Genomic DNA, 21,016 nt, shown 5'->3' with positions numbered 1-21,016 from the left:
GTCCTCTCCAGAAGGAGAGAATGTGGCCCGTCCCTGCTGGCTAAGCTCTCCCAGCTCCCGGCCACTATTGCCAAAATGCCCCCTTTTAAGTCTCTCCTTTCATCTAAGGCTCACGCATTCTGTGTTGCCCCACTGTCAACGAGAGCCTGATGCAACTCTTAAAGAAGCCACCATCACCTGCAAGGCTCTACAGCAGGGGTCTTCAAACGTGGCCCTTTTATGACTTGTGGACTTCAGCTCCCAGAATTCCTTGGGAGCTGACGTCCGTACATCTTCAAACAGCCCAGGCTGAGGAACATGACCCAGCTGGGAGTTTGTTGTAACTGCAGGTGAAGAACTGTGGGGCAAAGAGAGAGAGAACACCTTGTTCCTGGCCAGCCACTAAGTTGATGCTGATAAACCCAGATCTTGGTTTGTCTCTTGGGTTGAAACTTGACTGCAACCGTAAGAGGCAGAATGCAGTCCAGGGAAAGAAAAGAAAAAAGAAAAGGAAAGGAAAGAAAGAAAGGAGGGAGGGAGGGAGGGAGGGAGGGAGGAGATGGGAAGGAAGGAAGGAAGGAGATAGGAATGAGAAGGAAGGAGATGGGAATGGGAAGGAAGGAAGGAGATGGGAAGGAAGGAAGGAGATGGGAATGAGAAGGAAGGAGATAGGAAAGAAGGAAGGAAGGAGATGGGAATGAGAAGGAAGGAGATGGGAATGGGAAGGAAGGAAGGAGATGGGAAGGAAGGAAGGAGATGGGAATGAGAAGGAAGGAGATGGGAATGGGAAGGAAGGAAGGAGATGGGAAGGAAGGAAGGAAGGAGATGGGAATGGGAAGGAAGGAAGGAAGCAGATGAGAATGAGAAGGAAGGAAGGAGATGGAAATGGGAAGGAAGGAAGGAGATGGGAATGGGAAGGAAGGAGATAGCAAAGAAGGAAGGAAGGAGATGGGAAAGAAGGAAGGAAGCAGATGAGAATGAGAAGGAAGGAGATGGGAATGGGAAGGAAGGAAGGAGATGGGAATGAGAAGGAAGGAGATGGGAATGGGAAGGAAGGAAGGAGATGGGAAGGAAGGAAGGAAGGAGATGGGAATGGGAAGGAAGGAAGGAAGCAGATGAGAATGAGAAGGAAGGAAGGAGATGGGAATGGGAAGGAAGGAAGCAGATGAGAATGAGATGGAGGGAGGGAGGGAAAGGAAGGAAGGAGGGAGGGAGGGAGGGAGGATCCTTGCGGGTCTAAGCAGAATCCATCCAGTCTCAGCTTCAGCATCTACTGAAGGTCTGGAGCCCCAACAACTGTGCTGCTTTCGGTGGGAGCCATTCTAAAGAAGCTTTTGTAGACCCACCTTCTCCCAGAGTGGGAAACCCCTGAGTGATTGCCGAAGCCCCCATTTTGGCAATCCGAGCTTTGTTGCCTGGCTGGACCTGGCCTCGCCTTTGATGCACTTTGCCTACTGTCTTTAAAAATTTGCAGGTAAAAGAAGATGGTGATAGTGTGCTGGGGAGAAGAGCCGAGGTGGGTACACTTGGCGTTTCAGTGCCCCCCCCCCCCAAAAAAGAGCACTTCCTGAGTTGGCTACAAAGCCTCCCAACGTCCTAATCAAAGACAGAGCAGGAAGCCCCTTTTGGGCTACCTCTTTTCCACAGCACTCCCTCACAATTTCCCCCCAACTTGGTCCTTTTCTCTCTCTCTGCTCTGTTTTGCGTTGTCAAGGTGGACGATCAGCTGGGGGGGGTCCTGATTTGCACCAATCCTATAAAATCTCTCTTGATCGTGGTGTTCGTGGCCTGAAACTTAACCACCTCTCTCGTTGTTGTTTTTTTTTGCAAGCCCCCTCCGTTTTCTACTATCTCATTTCCCAAAGAGGGTGCCGGGCACGCAGAGAGGGAAAATTTATGGATAACAGGGAAAAGCGTGTTGGGAGGAAGGGCAGGGACAGGTTTGGGAAGCGGGCTTGGGAAACTTCGGGGCTCTTTGTGGTGTTTGTGTTTGCATGCCTGAAACTTCAGCCTTCACCACTGCGCTTGCCTAAGTGCTTCAGCACACTCCTCCTCGAGATTCCGGCACAACCACAGCCCCGTTGGCAAACCAGGGTTGTGAGCTGCTGAAATTAAATGTGTGCTGGGGGGGGGGAGGGGATAGCAAGACCTAGAAGCAAAAGAGTGTGTGAAGTGGTGGTGGTGGCGGTGGTGGTGAGGATTGAAAACCCTCCCTCAAAGCCCGCCTGTCCTTTTGCTCTTTCTCCTTTCCCAGTTCCTTTTCCAGCAACTGGGCATGCTGGTCTCTTTCGTGAGAAGCCACATCCGACCTTACATGGATGAAATTGTTACTCTCATGAGAGTGAGTACAACCCCTTGAACATTCACAACTGGGAGGGGACGTTTTAAAAGAGGGAAAGGTATGGGCCTTGAATTTCCTTTGACATTTAACAGCAGCTCACCGGGAGGCTAGTCCTTATGGAAGGCAAATGAAGAAGGCAGTGGCACAATGCACATAACTGGGGTTAGTTCATTCATGTGGAATCGAGAACAAGATTTGTTCAGCTCTTTTGCGATACTTCCCTGGGCTCTTCGGTGGAATAACAGTTCCAGCTTTTTGATACGTTCCCTGATAACCTGCCTTGCTGGAGAACGTAATAATAATAATAATAATGTTAAAGTTGGAAGGGACCTTGGAGGTCATCTAGTCCAACCCCCTGCTCAGGCAGGAAATCCTATACCATTTCGGACGAATGGCTGTCCAGTCTCTTCTTAAAAACTTCCAGCGTTGGAGCATTCACCGCTTCTGGAGGCAGGTTGTTCCACTGGTTAATTGTTCTCACTGTCAGGAAGTTTCTCCTTAGTTCTAGGTTGCTTCTCTCTTTAGTTAGTTTCCATCCGTTGCTTCTTGTCCTCCCTTCAGGCGCTTTGGAAAATAGCTTGACTCCCTCTTCTTTGGGGCAGCCCCTGAGATATTGGAAGACTGCTATCATGTCCCCCCTCGTCCTTCTCTTTGTTAAACTAGACGTACCCAATTCCAGCAAGAAGGATGTCCAGGAAAAGCAGGAGAGGGGAGATACTATAAAATGGGGTAGAAATTCAGTTTTTTTTAAAAAAGTAGAAGCTGCTATCAAAGAGAAATTTTTGTTCTAAACTGGAGGATGGGGTGGGTGGGGGGAAATCCAGTCTCAGATCTCTGCAGGCTTGGTCCACCGTAAGATTTTGAATATAAAGCAAATTTCCATCCTTCCGAGATGGAATTGAAGCTTCTGATGCTGGAGTGAGCCTTCGAAGCACTTTAACCTGTAATGAGATTCAGTTCTTTTTCATGATTTCTGGCTTTCTATCCTAATTTTGCTCCCTTTCCATCTCTTTCTCTCTCCCCCCCTCCACTCCCCGTCCAGGATTTCTGGGTGGTAAATAACTCCATCCAGAGCACAATTATCCTCCTCATTGAGCAGATAGTGGTGGCTCTTGGTGGGGAATTCAAGCTCTACCTTCCCCAGCTCATCCCGCATATGCTTCGCGTCTTCATGCACGACAGCAGCAGCAGCCGCAACGTTTCCACCAAGGTGAGTTGGAACACAGGTGGTTGCATCCCACACCCTAGTCCAGTGGTGGTGAACCTATGGCACGGGTGCCCGAGGCAACACTCAGAGCCCTCTCTGTGGGCACGGGCGCCGTCGCCCCAGTCCTAGGCCTTCAGCTGGGTTTTATAAAACCTTTTCGCTTTAGGCCTCCGCCGCCGTGTGCAAAAAAAAAAAACGGTTCAATTTCAACTTCTCGTGGGAAAAAAAAAGATCTTGCAAAGTTGGAATTAATTGATTGAACTTTTTAGTCCCACCCAGTCTGCCGTTACCACCGCAGCCACCCGGCACTCGACGATGCATAAGTGGGTTTTGGGTTGCAGTTTGGACACTCGGTCTCTAAAAGCTTCGCCATCACTGCCCTAGTCTGGTTCAAACTCTGATCAGCTCCCCCCCCCCCAAACTCCTGGGCTGCTGCAGGCCTGGACAAGTTAATTTTCATCTGGCTTTTGTTCTCAGGAAGACCTAACTTCATGTGTTTAGAAACACGGAAGAGCATGTCCCAACTGCTGGTTTTTTTTTAACTCACTCAAATAAATTAGGATTAGAAAATGCCAGAGTGGCTGTTTTGAATCTTGCCCTTGGTTCCTATCAAATGTCAAGGTTGAAATGTTGGCAGCTAGATGCCTCTGTGTTTCAACTTGCCTTTACATTAAGGGGGGGAGGTGTTAACTTTCAAGTGGGTTAGATGGAGAAACGAAACGTCTACGATTCAGCTGAACGCCGTGAGAGCCTGAAGCCTTTTCAAGGACACCAGAACAGGTGTGGATTTGAAGCGGACGGTTCCCATAACAAAGTGAACTTGTTTATGTGGACTTCGTAAGACGTTGGGGTCTTGGCTGGGAAAAATTATTGTTTAAGTCTATGAATTGGTGTTGGATCCTCACAGTTAAGTTTTACTTCGACATTACCATGCGGTGTCTTTAATAAACAGTGAGCTTTTCAGAGACGGAATGAACCTGGAGTTTTATTTGGATTCTCGAGTTGGATGTTGACATCGAATTTGCTTTTTTTCCAGCTGCTGAATGCCATCCAGCTGTTTGGCGCCAATCTGGATGATTACCTGCACTTATTACTGCCTCCCATTGTAAAGCTTTTCGATGCGCCCGATGCCCCGTTGTCTGCTCGCAAGTAAGGATGGATGCTGTCCACGTGCATCTTCACTGTTTTACAGGCTTTAAATAAAAGACGCTGCCGGTAGTGTTCAAATACTTTTAATTTTCTTGAAGGATGTCCAAACCTGCCTCTCTTTTGGGTTATCTGTGTCCAGTGTGTGTGTGTGTGTGTGTGTGTGTGTGTTTACAATTAACAGTGCTTTGTTTTTCCCTTTTCGCAGAGCTGCCTTAGAAACCGTGGACCGATTGACGGAGTCCCTCGATTTCACGGATTACGCTTCGCGGATTATCCATCCCATCGTGCGAACTCTCGACCAGAGCCCGGAGCTTCGGACCACTGCCATGGACACACTCTCCTCCTTGGTCTTCCAGCTGGGGAAGAAGGTGAGAAGGGCATTATTTTTCCAGGGAGAGATCCTGGCTTGGCTGAATTTAACTCCTTTCCTTTAAAACATGTATCAAGAAGGGTTGCTGGAATTGGTTTAATGAAAAGAAGGACTAGGGGTGATGTGATAGCAGTGATCCAATATCTGAGGGGCTGCCACAAAGAAGGGGGGGTTTAACTTATTCTAAAACATATAAGGAATGGCTGCTGGAATTGGGTCTGTCTAGTTTAATGAAGAGAAGGACGAGGGGGGACATGATAGCAATCTTCCAATATCTCAGGGGCTGCCCAAAGAAGAGGCAGTCAAGCTATTCTCCAAAGCGCCTGAAGGCAGGACAAGAAGCAATGGATGGAAACTAATCAAGGAGAGAAGCAACCTGGAACTGAGGAGAAACTTCCTGACAGTTAAAACAATAAACCAGTGGAACAACCTGCCTCCAGAAATTGTGAATGCTCCAACACTGGAAGTTTTTAAGAAGAGACTGGACAGCCATTTGTCTGAAATGGTGTAGGGTTCTCTGCCTGAGCAGGGGGTTGGACTAGATGACCTCCAAGGTCCCTTCCAACTCTGTTATTCTGTATTCTGTAAATAGTTCCTTAGGTGATTGGGAAAGTGACACTGTAACTCTGAACTTTTAGCTTCTATAGACATTAGATTGTGTAGCTTTAAATGAAATAGTGATTCTATCCTCTAGGTTTTTGTTTTTTGTTGTTGCAAAATATGAAACTACCTCTTTAACTGGATCAGTGACGCTTGAAAATTGAGACGGTTGCTTTGGCCAAAAAATTAACACCATAACAAAGAGCTGTAAATTATTCCACAGCGGAAAGACAAACTTGGTTAAATGTAACCATCTACTATTAATTTTTTTTTTAATGATTTTTCCTCCAGCTGTTTCGGAAAGCAGGTATTGAATGTGGTATGTTAGATCTCAGGACATCTCCCGGTGCAGATTTAATTTTTAAAAATTCCACTCTTGCCGTTGGCTCCGAGCTGCTTTTCTCTTCGGCTGCTTTTGTTCTCCGGGGTGCTAACTCTCCTTCTCACCCCTGCAGTATCAGATCTTTATCCCGATGGTGAACAAAGTACTGATGCGTCACAGGATCAATCACCAGCGGTACGACGTCCTCATCTGCAGGATTGTGAAGGTCAGTGAATCCCCAAGAAGCAGGAGGAGATGGCAGGGCGACCCCTTTATTTGAAGGACACCTGTCTCTCCTCTCTGCTCCTGCCCTGAGCTTATCAATGCACCTGAATTTCACTTTAAGACCATCATGCGCCTTCCATTTTTATACGAGAAAGGGGCAAATCGCACCCTTTCCATTCGGCCACAAGCGCGCAGCGGTGCTACCCAAATATAAAACTAGATTTGGTTTTGCTGAATAGCTGCTCTGCTCTGCATCAGGGCTACACTCTTGCTGATGAAGAAGATGACCCCCTGATTTACCAGCACCGCATGCAGAGGAGCAGCCAAGGAGAGGCCCTTGCCAGCGGCCCGGTTGAAACGGGGCCCATGAAGAAGCTGCACGTCAGCACCATCAATTTACAGAAGGTAAACCGTGGGGCTGCGCTAGGCAGAGACACGCCTTGCAAGATTAGCAGCAATCTTCAGAAACGAGTTTCCGATGCTTTATGGCAGTGATGGCGAACCTTTTAGAGACCAAGTGCCCAAAAACTGGCCCCACCCCTGCTCCACCCCCTTCCCTGTCCCGCTCCCACCCTGCCTGCCCGCAGGGCCACTCACTTCCTCCAGGGCCAGATCGCCCAGGCAGCCCAGCAGCGCATGGCAGCCACACCCTCTGCCCACACCCCACAGCATCAACTGTGCGCGATGGGGCATGAGGGCAGTGTCTTGTCTACACTGCCTGGCTGCCATGTCCTTGGCTGCGCTGCTCCGTGTGGGCCACGCTCAGGGGCAGCTCTCCTCCAGGGGGGCTGCTGGTGAAGAGGGGGTCGTGGGGGGAGGCGAGGCTGGGGTAATGGCACATGTGCCCACAGAGAGGGCTCCCGAGTGCCGCCTCTGGCACGTGTGCCATAGGTTCGCCACCACTGTTCTAGGTCATACCTATCTGCCGTCATGTGACCCCCACCTTCCAACTCCTTGCACCGTCGCAAAGCAGCCCGTCGAACGCCGGAAAATTTCCACCGAACTTCAGCCACGTGGTTTTGGGGGTGCTTTCAGAGCCGCAGAAGCGGAGTTCCCCCCCCCCCACTGTCAGATTTTCTGGCCCTGATGAGTAGCTGGTCGCAGCGACTCACAGAAGGACGCTTTGTCTTCTAGGCCTGGGGAGCAGCCCGAAGAGTTTCCAAGGACGATTGGTTGGAGTGGTTAAGACGGCTCAGCCTGGAATTGTTGAAAGATTCCTCGTCGCCTTCGCTGCGCTCATGCTGGGCCTTGGCTCAGGCCTACAACCCCATGGCCAGGTAGAAATTCCACACCAATCAGGGAGAAGGCAGAGAAGGATCCCCTCAGTTGCTTAATGCAGGTGTTACAAAAACGTTTAAGGGAAGCGTGTGTGTGAGAGTAGACGTGCTTTGGTTTGGGATGTGACGCCCAAACGTGCTTTTTCAAGAGCCAGCTGGACTCCCCAAAATCCACAAAGGGGGAACTCCACTTCAGACCAATGGTCAGCAGCGCCGACTCTTGTCACCCTACAACGTTGCGAAACGTCTAACCCCCTTATTAGCTGCTCTAGTTGGCAACACCACCCGTCCCATCAACAATTCACAGGACTTTGCCAGCAAGGCTTGGAAGCTAACACTAGACCCAAATGAGACCACGGTTTCCTATGATGTGACTTCCCTCTTCCACAAAAAAGCCCAATTGCCTCTTGGAAAAGCACCTGTGGGACAACCACAACCTGGACGATGTTCGGGATGTGATGTTTTAGAGGCCGATGTGCCTGGGTATTTGGGCGAGAACGTGAATGTTTTGCAGCAAAGGTTAAATCGGTCGCCTGCTGTGCCTTTGAAGGTTAACCTGTCCAAGACTAAGTACTTGTGCTTGATGGGGAAACCAGTGTGAAGGATTGTGAGTTGCGCCCCAGTGCTTGAAAGCTGGCGGGAATAGGTGATGTACATCAGTAAAAGGTTTACCGAAGATAGCAAACTGGATAGAAAAAAAATTGTTTGAATGCTGAAAGAGCAATAAGGGGTAGTTGGAGAAGGACACTTTTCTAGTTCCCAGGTCTGATGGGTATTCCTATTAGACATTCTCCCCTCTGCAACTATGGACGCCAACGAGATGTGGCTGGGGGTTCAGTAATGATCAGCAAAGTGGTATGTGCAACACTGGCAGACTTACTGTTCCATTCTCCATGTTCCCCCTTTCCTGCTGCTTCTCCCCCGCCTCCTCCTCAGAGATCTGTTTAACGCCGCCTTTGTTTCATGCTGGTCTGAGCTGAACGAAGACCAGCAGGACGAGCTGATCCGTAGCATCGAGCTGGCGCTGACGTCTCAGGACATTGCCGAAGTCACCCAGACCCTGCTCAATTTGGCCGAGTTCATGGAGCACAGTGACAAGGTAAAGCACGTTGGGGGCGGAGGTTTTCTGACCTCCTTTTGAACAGCTTGGCACTGGTCTTGCGAAGAGGCAGGAGACTTGGCTGATAATGCAGAAATAGCAATAGCACTTAGACTTATATGCCACCCCATGGTGTTTTACAGTAGGGGTCCCCAACCCCCAGTCCATGGACCGGCACTGGGCTGCAGCATGCCAGAAACTAGGCCCCCGCAAACAAGCGAAGCCCTATATGCAGGATGCGAGCAGCACACAAAACCACGCCCCCTTTGGTCCACAGAAAAATGTCTCTCCACGGTACCTGTCCCTGGTGCCCAAAACGTTGGGGGCCACTACTTTACAGGTCTCTCTAAGTGGGTTACAGAGTCAGCAAACTGCCCCCCCAACAATCTGGGTCCCCATTTTACCCACCTCGGGAGGATGGGAGGCTGAGTCGACCTTGAGCCACTCAGGGTCGAACTGTTGGCAGTAGGCAGAGTCAGCCTGCAGTACTGCCTTCTGACCACTGCGTCAAGAGGCTTAATGACGCTGGAGGTAGTCTCAGCTCCAGCGGTTTGAGCTCTAGCACTGCGTGGCAGGGTGAGCTCCCATCCCTCGCCTCAGCCTCGGCCCACCTAACAGTTCGAAAGCGTATTCTGTGCAAGTAGATAGACAGTAGATAGACAGGTAATAACAACAACCATCACCACTGTGCCACCAGGGCTCATGGATAAGCTTACATCTAGTTGCTTACATAATGTTCTCTAGATTGCCCTGGAAACTTGCACTCCATCACAGCCCTGATGTTTTGTCTGGCTTCCTCTGCACAGGGTCCGCTGCCATTGGGGGACGATAACGGCATCGTCTTATTGGGAGAGCGGGCTGCCAAGTGCCGAGCCTACGCCAAGGCGCTACACTACAAAGAGCTGGAATTTCAGAAGGGGCCCACTCCAGCCATCCTTGAGTCTCTCATCAGGTAGGCTGTTTCCCCCTTTGCTCTCTTGGTTGGTAAGCTCACCTGACAGAGAAGACAACTACTGTTTCTCTGGAAGAATATTGATGTTGAGAATCTGGAAAGAGGGCAGAAAAGAGCAACAAAGATGATTAGCAAAGAGGGCTGGAGGCTAAATCGTATGAAGAACGGTTGCAGAACTGTGTATGTCTAGCCTAGTGAAAAGAAGGACAGTGAGGGGGTGACAGGATAGCAGTGTTCCAATATTTGAGGGGCTGCCCCAAAGAAGAGAGGGAGTCAAGCTATTCTCCAAAGCCCCTGAAGGCAGGATAAGAAGCAGCAGATGGCAACTTGTCAAGGAAAGACGCAACCTGGAATTAAGGAGTTTTCTGACAGTAAGAATAATAAACCATTGTTTATTGCCTTCAGATGTGGGTGCTCCATCACTGAAGGTTTTAAGAAAAGACTTTATAGCCATTTGTCCAGAATGAAAGTCCTTTATTGAGACAATCCCAAGAGCAAGGATTGGAGGTATCTAGGCATCCTGTTTGGCAACATTTGCATCTGGTACTCGCTTAGGGAAATTTGTTCAGAGTTAAGGAAGAAAATGGAGATTTTATTTTTTCAAACAGGAAACACAACATCGCATGGAAAACATTCATGTTAAATTCTGTCCTTCCCTTTGTACAGTAAGTAGACAGAGACAAAAACCTCAGCACCAATATCCAGTTGATATTATCCAGGAGGGGTTTTTTTTTTGTTTGTTTGTTTTGGCGGGGGGGGGGGGGTCTCCATTGTCACTGGAAGAAAGATGTATAGCTCTCCTCTGCCAGTAACCAGAGGTTCCTTTGCAACCTCAGATTCTTCACAACATTGACACCAGATTAGCAACCCCTCCCCTCCAGTGTTGGTTGGCATTTCCAGAAATTCTGCATGACTGGAAACATTTTTGTTCCGAGGATTATACCCTCGGCCTCAAACTCAGTTTTAAAATCAAGAGGACTTTATTATACTACAGAGGAAAATAAAGGGGTTTATACAGAGCACTGATTGGTTTACAGCTGCAAACAAATAAAAAAAATTCTCCTAAGCATCTGATTTCCATAAGCTTCTGATGTGGAGGAATCAACCTATGCAATATGTTTGGCAAAAAAATCTGACGTAGCTTCTATCCCTGTCATCCCCGAGATTCCAGTCCAGCAAGGACATAAAGGCAAACCTAAGTTAATTCAGGGGGAGATGTCAACATCCCGACAGAGAACGTTGTCATCGGAAAGATCCAGAAACCTTCAGGTGGAGACTGAAAGAGGTGAGCATCTACATTGCTACTGATGAAGTGCATTCTTCGTATATAAGCTCATTCTTGACATTCTGTCTCCCCCTGTGGTCCCTGGTTTAGAGGAGGCATCATCTCCTTAGTTGACTCTGTTGGGGTCCCTCTCGGCCTTGAAGTCTGTTGGCCGGATCTTCATCTCGACCCTCTTCAGGGAATATATTTTGCCATACCAGCCGTACCAGGTGATGCCATCGGTGTTCTTGTTATGATCATCCTTACGATAGTAAACCCCGTTCAGGTTGGAGTCGGTGCAGCAGTTGTACCAGTAACCACCTGTGGAGAAAGAGGAAGACGAGAGATTTCTAGGCCCTCTTGTAACGCCAAGATAGTGGTCCTCATCGTCAACGGATCTCTGGCTGAGGGTCAACAAATTGCAAAGCATCAGGGAGACGGCCGTCGCCTGAACGTTCACAATTGAAAATGACACCAGTCAGCTCCTCCCACGTGGAGGAGTTTGTTTTCTGCCACTGCGAAGTAGCTGATGGAGCATAATGGAGCAGGAAGAGGACCCCCAAAGGCTATTTACAAGAGAAATTGGGAAATTCGAAGAACAGAGCAATCAACACTGAGGAAGATTTGCCTTTCTGAAAACTGGGCAAGCAACGTCGGTCTGAACAATCAGGTGGAACTGGGCTAAGGAACGGATGGCTGTCCCTACATAGAATTTGGGAAGAGTTCTTCAAATACAAAAGGGGACAGTGATCCTGCTTAAGTAGCCTTGATATAGGAAGAGGAGGTTTTGTACAAGACTGACCTTTGCGTAACTGCGCACAGTGATCGACACATTTGTCGTTGTCCTTGTCCATGGTGCTGAAGGCCGTGTTGTTATGGTACCGCATGGAGTCGCGTGGCGCACTGCCACTGAAGTTAGCCAGGAAGAGGCGGTAGCTGCTCAGCTCATTGCCTACCGCAAATCGGCTGTATTGAGCAAAAACGCTGTTGCCATCCCAATCCTGCAGGGCCAGAAGAACATTAAGGAGACGCTCCTTATTTATGCTTGATTTAGGGAAACATTTACCTGAAATATTGGTGCTTTCACCAAGCTCTCAGGGGAGGAAATGACTTCTTCATTGAACTGATGTTTTACATGTTTCTTGTGCACCAGCCACAAAGGAATGTGCTCTGCTAAGCTGAAACTAACCATCACTTTGTGCATTAAGCCTTAGATTGGATAACACTTTCAGGATTTATTAAATAGAGTAACGTGCAACGGAATCCATTCTTTTCATGTACTGTCCACAGTTAGCCAGTGCTGCCTGTCAGAGCATGCACCGTCTTATTGCGCTGAAGTACCCCAGGAATAAATACGGTACACGGTGGTTTGTGATTAAATAGTGGTTTATAACACACTATCTACAAATATACACTGGAAACAGAATACGTACACATGGTGCAACAGCAAACTCTAATACACAGCAGTTACAGCAGTCAAATGGACGAGAGAGAAAAACTCCAGCAAAAAAACTTCCCTTTTATACTCAGGCTCTTAAAGGGATACACACACCTTCTGAGTCATTCCTCTACTGCAATCATCCACATTACATTACATCTTTACATTAGCTGTTTAGCTGTTGAATCATTGTCCTGACACTGTCCAAGGAAAACAGCTATGCAGCCTAATTACAGTCTAGGCTGCTTGAGTTTGGTGGACATATGCCATGACCAAACTGGCATTATTAGACCATCTTCGACAACCCATCCTAGCTTTCCCCTGAAGCGTTTCTAATTGTTTTCAAGTCCCTTTCCTCTGGAACGTTGCAACACCCCAGGGGTCTAACCGAGGGGGTCAGCCAAAGGACGGCCAAGCAGGTGAAGAAGCTACTGTACTTGCCTCCAGCTCCACCCGAAGCGTGCTTGGCCTCCTAGAAAGCCGATGGATGTGCTCATTTCCCAGCCAGAAATCTCCCTGCGGGCTTCCAAACCCCTCCTTGTACTGCTTCCAACTTTGGCTGAAAGAAATCAAGCCAATTTTCCGCCTCTGGATAACAGTCCAACCTCCTCCATCGGTCTCCATGTCACAGTATACCTGGGAAGGTGAAAAGAGGAGCAAATTCAGACATTCAGGCAGGCACAGTGGGTCATTTACCGAGACCGCCAATATCAGCGTCACTTCCGTATTGGATGTTTCCAGCATATATTCAAGCAACCCATCTACCTCTCTTGGCAGAGCAAAAATACCTTGCCTAGAATGGGAAGGCACCGAAAAGTTGCACGGCGTTTTGGGGAAGGTGTAAAATAGCAAGTCAAAGTGACTTAAACCTAATTCCATCCCATAGAGCTGTTGCTGTTTTGTACACAACTGGGAGGGGGGGGTGGTTCCTCTAAGATCGACACCGTTTCTAAATCTATAGGAATCCTAAACCTTGCGTGGCTTCTTGCCTTCCCTCTCTTCTCACGGGGCATGTAACGTCTTACTTGCAATTCTGGACTTCCCAGAAATTCATCAGGGGGAAGATAGTAGATGCCAGAAGATCTGTAATTTCTCTGATAGAGGGACGAACAGTCGTACACAGCGTCTGAACCAGAAAAATAAAAGCACAGTAGGTTAAATTATTCCCAACTGTTGGGAAAACCTAGGTTTCTCCCCCCCCCCATCCCTTCTTTGCATCCAGAAATTTGAAACACACGTGCAACTATTCCCGTTGACTTACTGTGTTGCAATTTCAGCCAATAAAACAAAATCCAGCTGGGAATAAAAACGATGCCTAAATGGCTTCTGGGTGTAAGGACCCACCCCACTTTGCATCTTAAGAAGACAGAACTCTTAGAATATTTCTTCCAACAGGAATCTTTATTAAGATAAGATGGTTGCAGGCATTCTAGACAGGATATGAGGGGCCAGCCCCTACCATTCAAGGTTTTAAGTGTTCCCAAGCAGCCCCCACCCCACCATCCTTCCAGCGACAATCCCAGGCGTTACATTTCCACCCCCTTTTCCTCTCGACCTGCAGAAGGGAGACTTCAGAGAGTAGTAGATGAAAGCTGATGGGCCATATTGTTATGGTCAGTCCCCTTGGTGAGATCCACATTCAGTCCCTTTGAAGTTTTAATGAAGGAAGTGAGAGCCATAAAACCCCTTTGCTCATCCCCCTTCCCCTTTGTAGTATGATAGAATCCAGAGAGGGCAGAAATGGGGTTTTCCATAGTCGATAGCTAGAGATGAAATATAATTGGATTCTGACACTAGGGTGCCTCTTTAGAGAGCCTATGTATTATTTTATTTTAAATATATATTTGCTCCGATTCTCTATGTAATGTCTTTATGGAGAAGGAGCAAGGTTTCCAATTTATGTAACCTATCCGTCTTGTGTGTCTGCCTCAGAAAGAATATGTGTGTCACCATTTTAAGGATGGGCATTTATAGGCCTTGGATATAAGCACGTACCAAATATAAGTACTAAGTATACATGCTAATTTACCACCAATAAACTCAGAAGGAATACCACTAGAAAAAGTTGAAAGGATCACGCACCTCGGTTCCAATTTACACGAAAGCTGGGACATGACCGTTGAAGTAAAGACAAGGATAGAAAAAGCCCGAGCAGCATTCTTCAGAATGAAAAAGGTCTTCTGCAGTCATGACATAAGCCTAAGACTGAAAATCAGGCTTCTCAGGTGCTATATTTTTTTCTATCCTGCTCTATGGAGTACAGAGTTGGTCTCTGACACAAGACCACCTGAAGAGACTAGAAGCGTTTGAAATGTGGATTTACAGGCGGCTGTTACGTATAAGCTGGGTTGACAAGATCAAAAATGAGGAGGTGATCAGCTGCCTGGGAAAGCCAAGGGAAATCATCAAAACAATTAAAAAAACGAAAATTAGAATATTTCGGACATGTGATGCGACACCCAGAAAAATACGGCCTACTCCATTTAATCCTCCAGGGAAAGATGGAAGGCCAACGAGGTCCAGGCAGAAGAAGAACATCATGGCTTCAAAATCTAAGAAGCTGATTTGGACAAAACTCAGCAGCACTTTTTCGTGCGGCTGCTGATAAAAACAGGATCGCCAACGTCCGATAACGGATAGGGCACAAGAAGAAGAATACATGCTAAACTTCCCCCCCACACACACACCCCTAAATATATGTGTAGGAACACTTCGTCCTGTTTTAGAAGGGCAACCTCAGTACAGGCTGAATACTGGCACGAGAAATTTACTTAATACAGTTGTCCAGAATAGACAGTTAAGAGAAGGAGTGCGATTCTTTGGAAATCTGAGCAGTTGTCTGGATTCACCAGCTTCGGAGTCTTCAAGAAAACAAACAAACCAATAGTGCTTTGAAACGGCGAGCAAGGGTTGGCAATTAAATGAGTTTGGATTTTGTGATTCCAAAGTGGCATCAAAAGGAAGCTTGACACCTTGTTCTTTTAAATCAGTATAAACCCTGGAAGCTCACGCTTTGAGTCAAGGGCTGCATTGAAGGGCTTGCTCTGCCCAGCCCTGCTAGTTGCATAAAATAATAGTTTTATTTAGGCTAGCAAGAGACGGAAGAAAGGGGCTGAAACGTCTCTTGTGAATTCACCACCTGTTCCAGAAGATGGGAATCCTCCTCAAAGTTCAGACTTCAGTCAGGTTCACAATAAACACCTATACAATGGAGCTCCTTCTTAAGGTTCATCTCTTAATCCTCCCCACCCACCCACCCCAGTTCTATTTGATATATTCCTGGGAGCCAAGATCTGATGGCTGACGCTGCTCTTTCTGCATTAGCAAACGACACCTCCGGGGAAGGTGAATCCTCTTCTTACCTGTGGACGTCTGGGTGACCGTCTGAACCGCCTGGAGCTGCACAAGGCCGAGTTGGGAATTCATCTCCGAATACTTCCCTTCCATGTCGTTCAGGCGGGCGTCCATCAGCTTGATGCTCCCTTCCAGGGCCGTCACCTGCGTGACGGCCTGTCCCAGGATGTTGTCCTGCTTCTTGCTCATCTCTTCTAATATGGAGGAGAGATTGGCCACTTGGACCTTCAGCTTTTTTAGCTCTTCGCAACATCCGGGGCTTTTGCTGTTCTTGCTGGTCCCAGTCTTCTTGGGAAGGGTCTGCGGCCATGCTGGAGATACAGTGAAAGAGAGGGTTAGGGCACATAAGCAAGCCAGCTGGGGGCTGAAGGTGGACTGCATGATCGTGTGAATTCTCTCTCTCTCCTCCAATTCCTCTTTAATTCCCAATAACTCTTAACAAATTCCAAGCTTCTCTCCTGGCAATTCAGTTCCCCCCCCCCCTTATGTGATGGAATTTCACTGGAACAGAGGTTTTCTCCAAATCAGAGCTCTTAACAAAACTGAGTCAGTTGCCTAGGAATCTGTGAGCGTGTATCTTGTGTGTGTGTGTGTGTCTGCTTCTTACACACATTTTAAATATTTGTGGCTCCCAGCTATCTCCACCCTTGCAGCCATCCAAAGCCCTCCCATTTCATCTGCCCATCGTGGCCGAAACTAAAGCTGGGCTGTGTTTTGTGGATATTTTGTTTTTTTGGACAAAGGGACCCTGAACTGGAAACTTGCCTTCATGGTTGCATTATTTTCTCAGGTGGGGAAAAAAGGATTTGGGGGAACCACAACCGTTTCCAGGAAAGACATCCTGTTGGCACGTTGAAGACCATAACAGGATTTTGTGTCCCGCGAATGAAAGAAGTCCAGTAAATGTCATGGGTTTTTTGCAACTAACCACCATCTTCCGCTGATTGCATCTCTGGCAGTCCGACTGAGCAAACCATGAGGTCCTTTGCAGGGTAACTCGCTCTTAAGGGATACAAACACCCAGATGGGAAGAAAAAGGACTTTATTGTGAGACGCACTCCCTTGGAAAAATGCCTACTAACGTGTAGCTCGAAAAGGATAAATCACAAACCTGAGCTGGGTGTCTACACCTTTTGCAAAGCAGAACATTAGGAAGAGAACCGTAATTTCCACACCACATCGGCTAAACTAGAGAGCACCAGAGAGGATTGTAGAAATGGCAACACCTTAATAACAATAACAACAACAACAACAATAGTAATAAAGTTGGAAGGGACCTTGGAGGTCATCGAGTCCAACCCCCTGCTCAGGCAGGAAATCCTACACCATTTTGGACAAAGGCTGTCCAGTCTCTTCTTAAAAACTTCCAGTGTTGGAGCATTCACCACTTCTGGAGGCAGGTGGTTCCACTGGTTAATTGTTCTATCAGGAAGTTCCTCCTTAGTTCTAGGTTGCTTCTCTCCCTGATTAGTTCCCACCCGTTGTTTCTTGTCCTGCCCTCAGGCACCTTGGAAAATAGCTTGACTCCCTCTTCTTCCTTTTTTTTTCCCTCTCTCTCTCTCCCCCTCTCCTGGAATTTAAGAATAAAAATCACTTGAGCTCAGTCAAGTTTGAAACATAAAGCATTTCCTCTCCTTTTCCCCGTTGACAAGTTACAAAATGAAAAGCCACGCTCAGCCAGCCGAGGGCAGGGAGCAGCGACAATTGTAGTGAAAAGGGGGAGAGGAGAAAAAAGAAAGAGGATAATGGCCTATTTGTCAGAAGGCAGTTGAAAAGAGAGATAAAGTTGGAAGTGATGAATTGCCCAAGAGGCAGAGCTGAGATGCTCCGGGCTGTCCAACCAAACGTGACAGCCATTCATCGCTTTTATAGCAGGTTGTTGATTCTTCTTCTCAAGAAGGAAAGCTTCTTTATTCACTCCCCGGGAACCAAGGCGGTTTATTGTCCATAGCCATATTTTGGGCAGAACAAACACAACTTGCTGTTTCATCAATAACATGGGTGTTGACAAGGCACTAAAAGACAGCTTAGGAACTAAAAAACAAAACAAAACTTGTCTTTCGAATGGGGAGTGGATGACTGAGGTTATTGTCCATGCTGGGCCTTCTCCACACAGGCTCATAATCTGAGATTGTGGATCCATGCGCTCCTAATAACAGAATCTGCTTAGCCAGCACAAGAGACAACATCTTGGGATCCTAGCTGAGCGCTAGATGGATTCCCTTCCAATATGAGTGACGGGATGCTTCAGACAAAGTGGGGGTGAGAAGGAAAAGAATGAAGTGGGAATAAGGAAGCAAAGAAGCCATTTTATCTCTCTGCTGTCCTTTACAGGACAGATCAGGGGTCTTCAAACTTGGCCCTTTTAGGACTTGTGGACTTCAACTCCCAGTGCACGCTGGCTGAGGAATTCTGGGAGTTGAAGTCCACAAGTCCTAAAAGGGCCAAGTGTGAAGACCCCTGGGACAGATGCTTAATTAGGAGGGTATGTAGCTGTAGCAACCCACCCTTGTGTAGAACAGATAATCCTCGACTTAACTACACAGCTGGCTCAGGAATTCTGGGAGTTGAAGTCCACGAGTCATAAAAGAGCCAAGGTTGCCTACCCCCTGCCCTAAAACAACTGCTATTTTTTTTATTATTATTATTTTTGCTTTGCTCTACTGTTGCTGGATAACATCTTGCTTTCTTTCCATAGTTGTTTCTTAACAGGAGCTACCCTTAGAATACATCGAGGAACGAGTCCCGTTCAATAAAAGCGAACATTACAAAAAGCCAGCAAGGCAGCCACGTCTCCCAATCTTGGGAACTTACGTTTTATAATAGAAAGCATTCCAATCCTCCTCTTTTTTTTCTTTTCAGCATAAACAATAAACTGCAGCAACCGGAGGCCGCATCTGGAGTGCTGGAATACGCCATGAAGCATTTTGGGGAGCTGGTAAGCGATCCCGCTGTGTTTTTGCCCGTCGGCTTGCGCGTTTGGAAACTTCCTGTCTCACGTGGAGGGGCAGCGTGTGCGCTGTGATCCTGCCTGCAGGCTGAGAAGGAATCCACTGCTTGGCAACTGTCACAGCAGGAACTGCCAAAGGCTGAATCGAAAAAGCCGGAGCCTGCACATAAAGTCAAAAAAAGAGGAAAAAAACCCAAACTTTTGTAGTCTTATTGCCATTATCAAAAATGAAGCTCCTTAAAGTTAGCAAAAAACAGGAGTAAGGCAGCACTTTTTCAAACCCACAAAACTGTAAACATGCTGACAATATTGGTATTTTATGTTAGGCATTATTTAGTACTTCTCCGTTGCTTCTGATGAGGGGAGCTGCAGTTCACAAAAACTTAAAGCGGGGGTCTTCAAACCTGGCCCTTTTATGACTTGTGAACTTCAACTCCCAGAATTCCTCAGCGTGCCTGGCTGAAGAATTCTGGGAGTTGAAGTCCACAAGTCATAAAAGGGCCAAGTTTGAAGACCCTTGCTTTAAAGTTACTAAGGTTGAGAAATACTTGTTAAGAAGGTTCAGGGCAGCTAAACAAAATGGCAGAGGTTTTCAGCTGGTTAATTACAGTTGGGCTGCCCAACTGCCAATGGTTGCTATATGCCAGTTGGGGATATCTTGGGATTGAGTTTTCTTCCCCCCCCCCCATTTACTGGTCCCTCCTTCCAGGAAATCCAGGCCACCTGGTACGAGAAGCTACACGAATGGGAAGATGCCCTTGTGGCCTATGACAAAAAGATGGATACCAACAAGGATGATCCAGAGCTGATGCTAGGCCGCATGCGTTGCTTGGAAGCCTTGGGAGAATGGTAAGAGCCCAGCCATGTGTTTTGCCCCCGGGAGCATCTGCTAAGGCCCGCCTTGAAATGCTGCATCCAATTTTGTTCACCACAATATAAAAAAAAATGTTGAGACTCTGGAAAGAGTGCAGAGAAGAGCAACAAAGATGATCAGAGGACTGGAGGCTAAAACATATAAAGAATGATTGCAGGAATTGGCTGTGTCTAAGTTAATTAAAAGGATTAGAGGTGACATGATAGCAGTGATCCAGTATTTGAGGGGTTGCCACAAAGAAAGGGGGGGGGTGTCAAGCTATTCTCCAAAGCCCCTGAAGGCAGGACAAGAAGCGATGGATGGAAACTAACCAAGGAGAGAAGCAACCTAGAACTAAGGAGAAACTTCCCGACAGTGAGAACAATTAACCAGTGGAACCACCTGCCTCCAGAAGCGGTGAATGCTCCAACACTGGAAGTTTTTAAGAAGAGACTGGACAGCCATTTGTCCGAAATGGTGTCGGGTTTCCTGCCTGAGCAGGGGGTTGGATTAGATGACCTCCAAGGTCCCTTCCAACTTTACCATCATCATCATTATTATTATTATTATTAAGCAGGGGGTTGGACTAGAAGACCTCCAAGGTCCCTTCCAGCATTGTTATTCTCTGTCCCTTCTTGGAAGTCTCTTTCCATGGGGCTCTTTATTTTCACACCAGTTGTCAACTTTAAGACCTGCGGATTTCACCTCGCCAGACTCGCTTTGAGCAACGAGATGGGTGACACGTAAATTGAATCATAAAATAAACGTGTGGGTGGACGGACGTTTTTCTGCTGGGTTTATAACTCTCGGCTCTTGTGTGTCTGGTCGTAGGGGGCAGCTGCATCAGCAGTGCTGTGAGAAGTGGACCTTGGTGAATGACGAAACGCAAGCCAAAATGGCCAGGATGGCGGCAGCGGCGGCCTGGGGCTTAGGTGACCGTCCACCCCACCTTTCGCTCTTCAGGAATTGGGGGAGACGGAATCCCTGGGGTTCAGGTTTAGCCAAGGGAGCCTTGCAGAGGCAGTCCCACATTTGGCTGCGTGAAACGGGCTCTGTAAGGACCCACCCCACTTTGCATCTTAAAAAGGCAGAACTCTTGGAATGGTTCTTCCAACAGGCATCCTTTATTAAGAGAAAATGGTTGCAGGCGTTCTAGACAGGACTTGGGGTCCAAGCTCTCCCATTCAAGGTTTTAAGGGGTTCCCCAGCAGCCCCACCCAATCCCCCCCTTCTTCCAGCGACAGTCTCAGGCATTACACTCCCACCCCCTTTTCCTTACTGCCGGCTGGAGGGAGACTTCAGAGAGGATTAGATGAAAGGTAATAGCCCCATTGTTATGGTTAGTCCTTTTGGTGATACACACATCCAGTTCCTTTGAAGTGTACCGAAGGAAGTGAGGGCCATAAAGCCCCTTTGTTCACCCCCTCCCCTTCCTTGTATGACAGAATCCAGGGAAGGCAGAAATGGGGTTTTCTATAATTGATAACTAGAGATGAAATATAATTGGATTCTGACAGGCTCTCTCAAACTTCTGCAGAAACGTCAGCACCATCCTGAGCCATGAAATCAAACAATGTCCCAGGTTCCCTCTTCATCTGGCATAAAATTATCGTTATTTTCTGTATACACACACACA

At 47.5% G+C, this 21,016-nt stretch overlaps 2 protein-coding genes across 4 annotated transcripts in view; one reads left to right on the top strand and one right to left on the bottom strand.

Moving 5' to 3' along the window:
- The window catches only part of MTOR (mechanistic target of rapamycin kinase), a 64,910-nt gene that overhangs the window by 15,608 nt on the left and 28,286 nt on the right, over positions 1–21,016 (top strand). For 2 of the 3 annotated variants that reach the window (XM_039367368.1, XM_039367369.1), the window contains exons 20-32: positions 1,454–1,495; positions 2,234–2,320; positions 3,363–3,530; positions 4,564–4,676; positions 4,882–5,044; positions 6,102–6,194; positions 6,452–6,598; positions 7,328–7,470; positions 8,407–8,569; positions 9,376–9,521; positions 18,440–18,515; positions 19,237–19,376; positions 20,212–20,312. In XM_039367368.1, coding sequence (XP_039223302.1) covers positions 1,454–1,495; positions 2,234–2,320; positions 3,363–3,530; positions 4,564–4,676; positions 4,882–5,044; positions 6,102–6,194; positions 6,452–6,598; positions 7,328–7,470; positions 8,407–8,569; positions 9,376–9,521; positions 18,440–18,515; positions 19,237–19,376; positions 20,212–20,312 — 1,582 coding nt within the window. The remainder of the gene's footprint in view (positions 1–1,453; positions 1,496–2,233; positions 2,321–3,362; positions 3,531–4,563; positions 4,677–4,881; positions 5,045–6,101; positions 6,195–6,451; positions 6,599–7,327; positions 7,471–8,406; positions 8,570–9,375; positions 9,522–18,439; positions 18,516–19,236; positions 19,377–20,211; positions 20,313–21,016) is intronic. The other variant, XM_039367370.1, reaches the window with a different exon arrangement.
- ANGPTL7 (angiopoietin like 7) lies at positions 9,724–16,754 on the bottom strand. Its single transcript, XM_039367371.1, has 5 exons — positions 15,586–16,754; positions 13,249–13,349; positions 12,665–12,859; positions 11,588–11,786; positions 9,724–11,106 (listed from the first exon to the last, which is right to left on the bottom strand). Exons 1-5 carry the CDS (start codon positions 15,956–15,958, stop codon positions 10,913–10,915), a joined length of 1,062 nt encoding a protein of 353 aa, XP_039223305.1. The 5' UTR covers positions 15,959–16,754; the 3' UTR covers positions 9,724–10,912.

Source organism: Crotalus tigris, unplaced genomic scaffold (genome assembly GCF_016545835.1).
Source record: "Crotalus tigris isolate CLP2741 ecotype Arizona unplaced genomic scaffold, ASM1654583v1 scf7180000020588.15403103151:6194809, whole genome shotgun sequence".
Lineage (NCBI taxonomy): Eukaryota > Metazoa > Chordata > Lepidosauria > Squamata > Viperidae > Crotalus > Crotalus tigris.
Note: the sequence above shows the minus strand (reverse complement) of the source record. Positions and strands in the feature narration are given on the sequence as shown.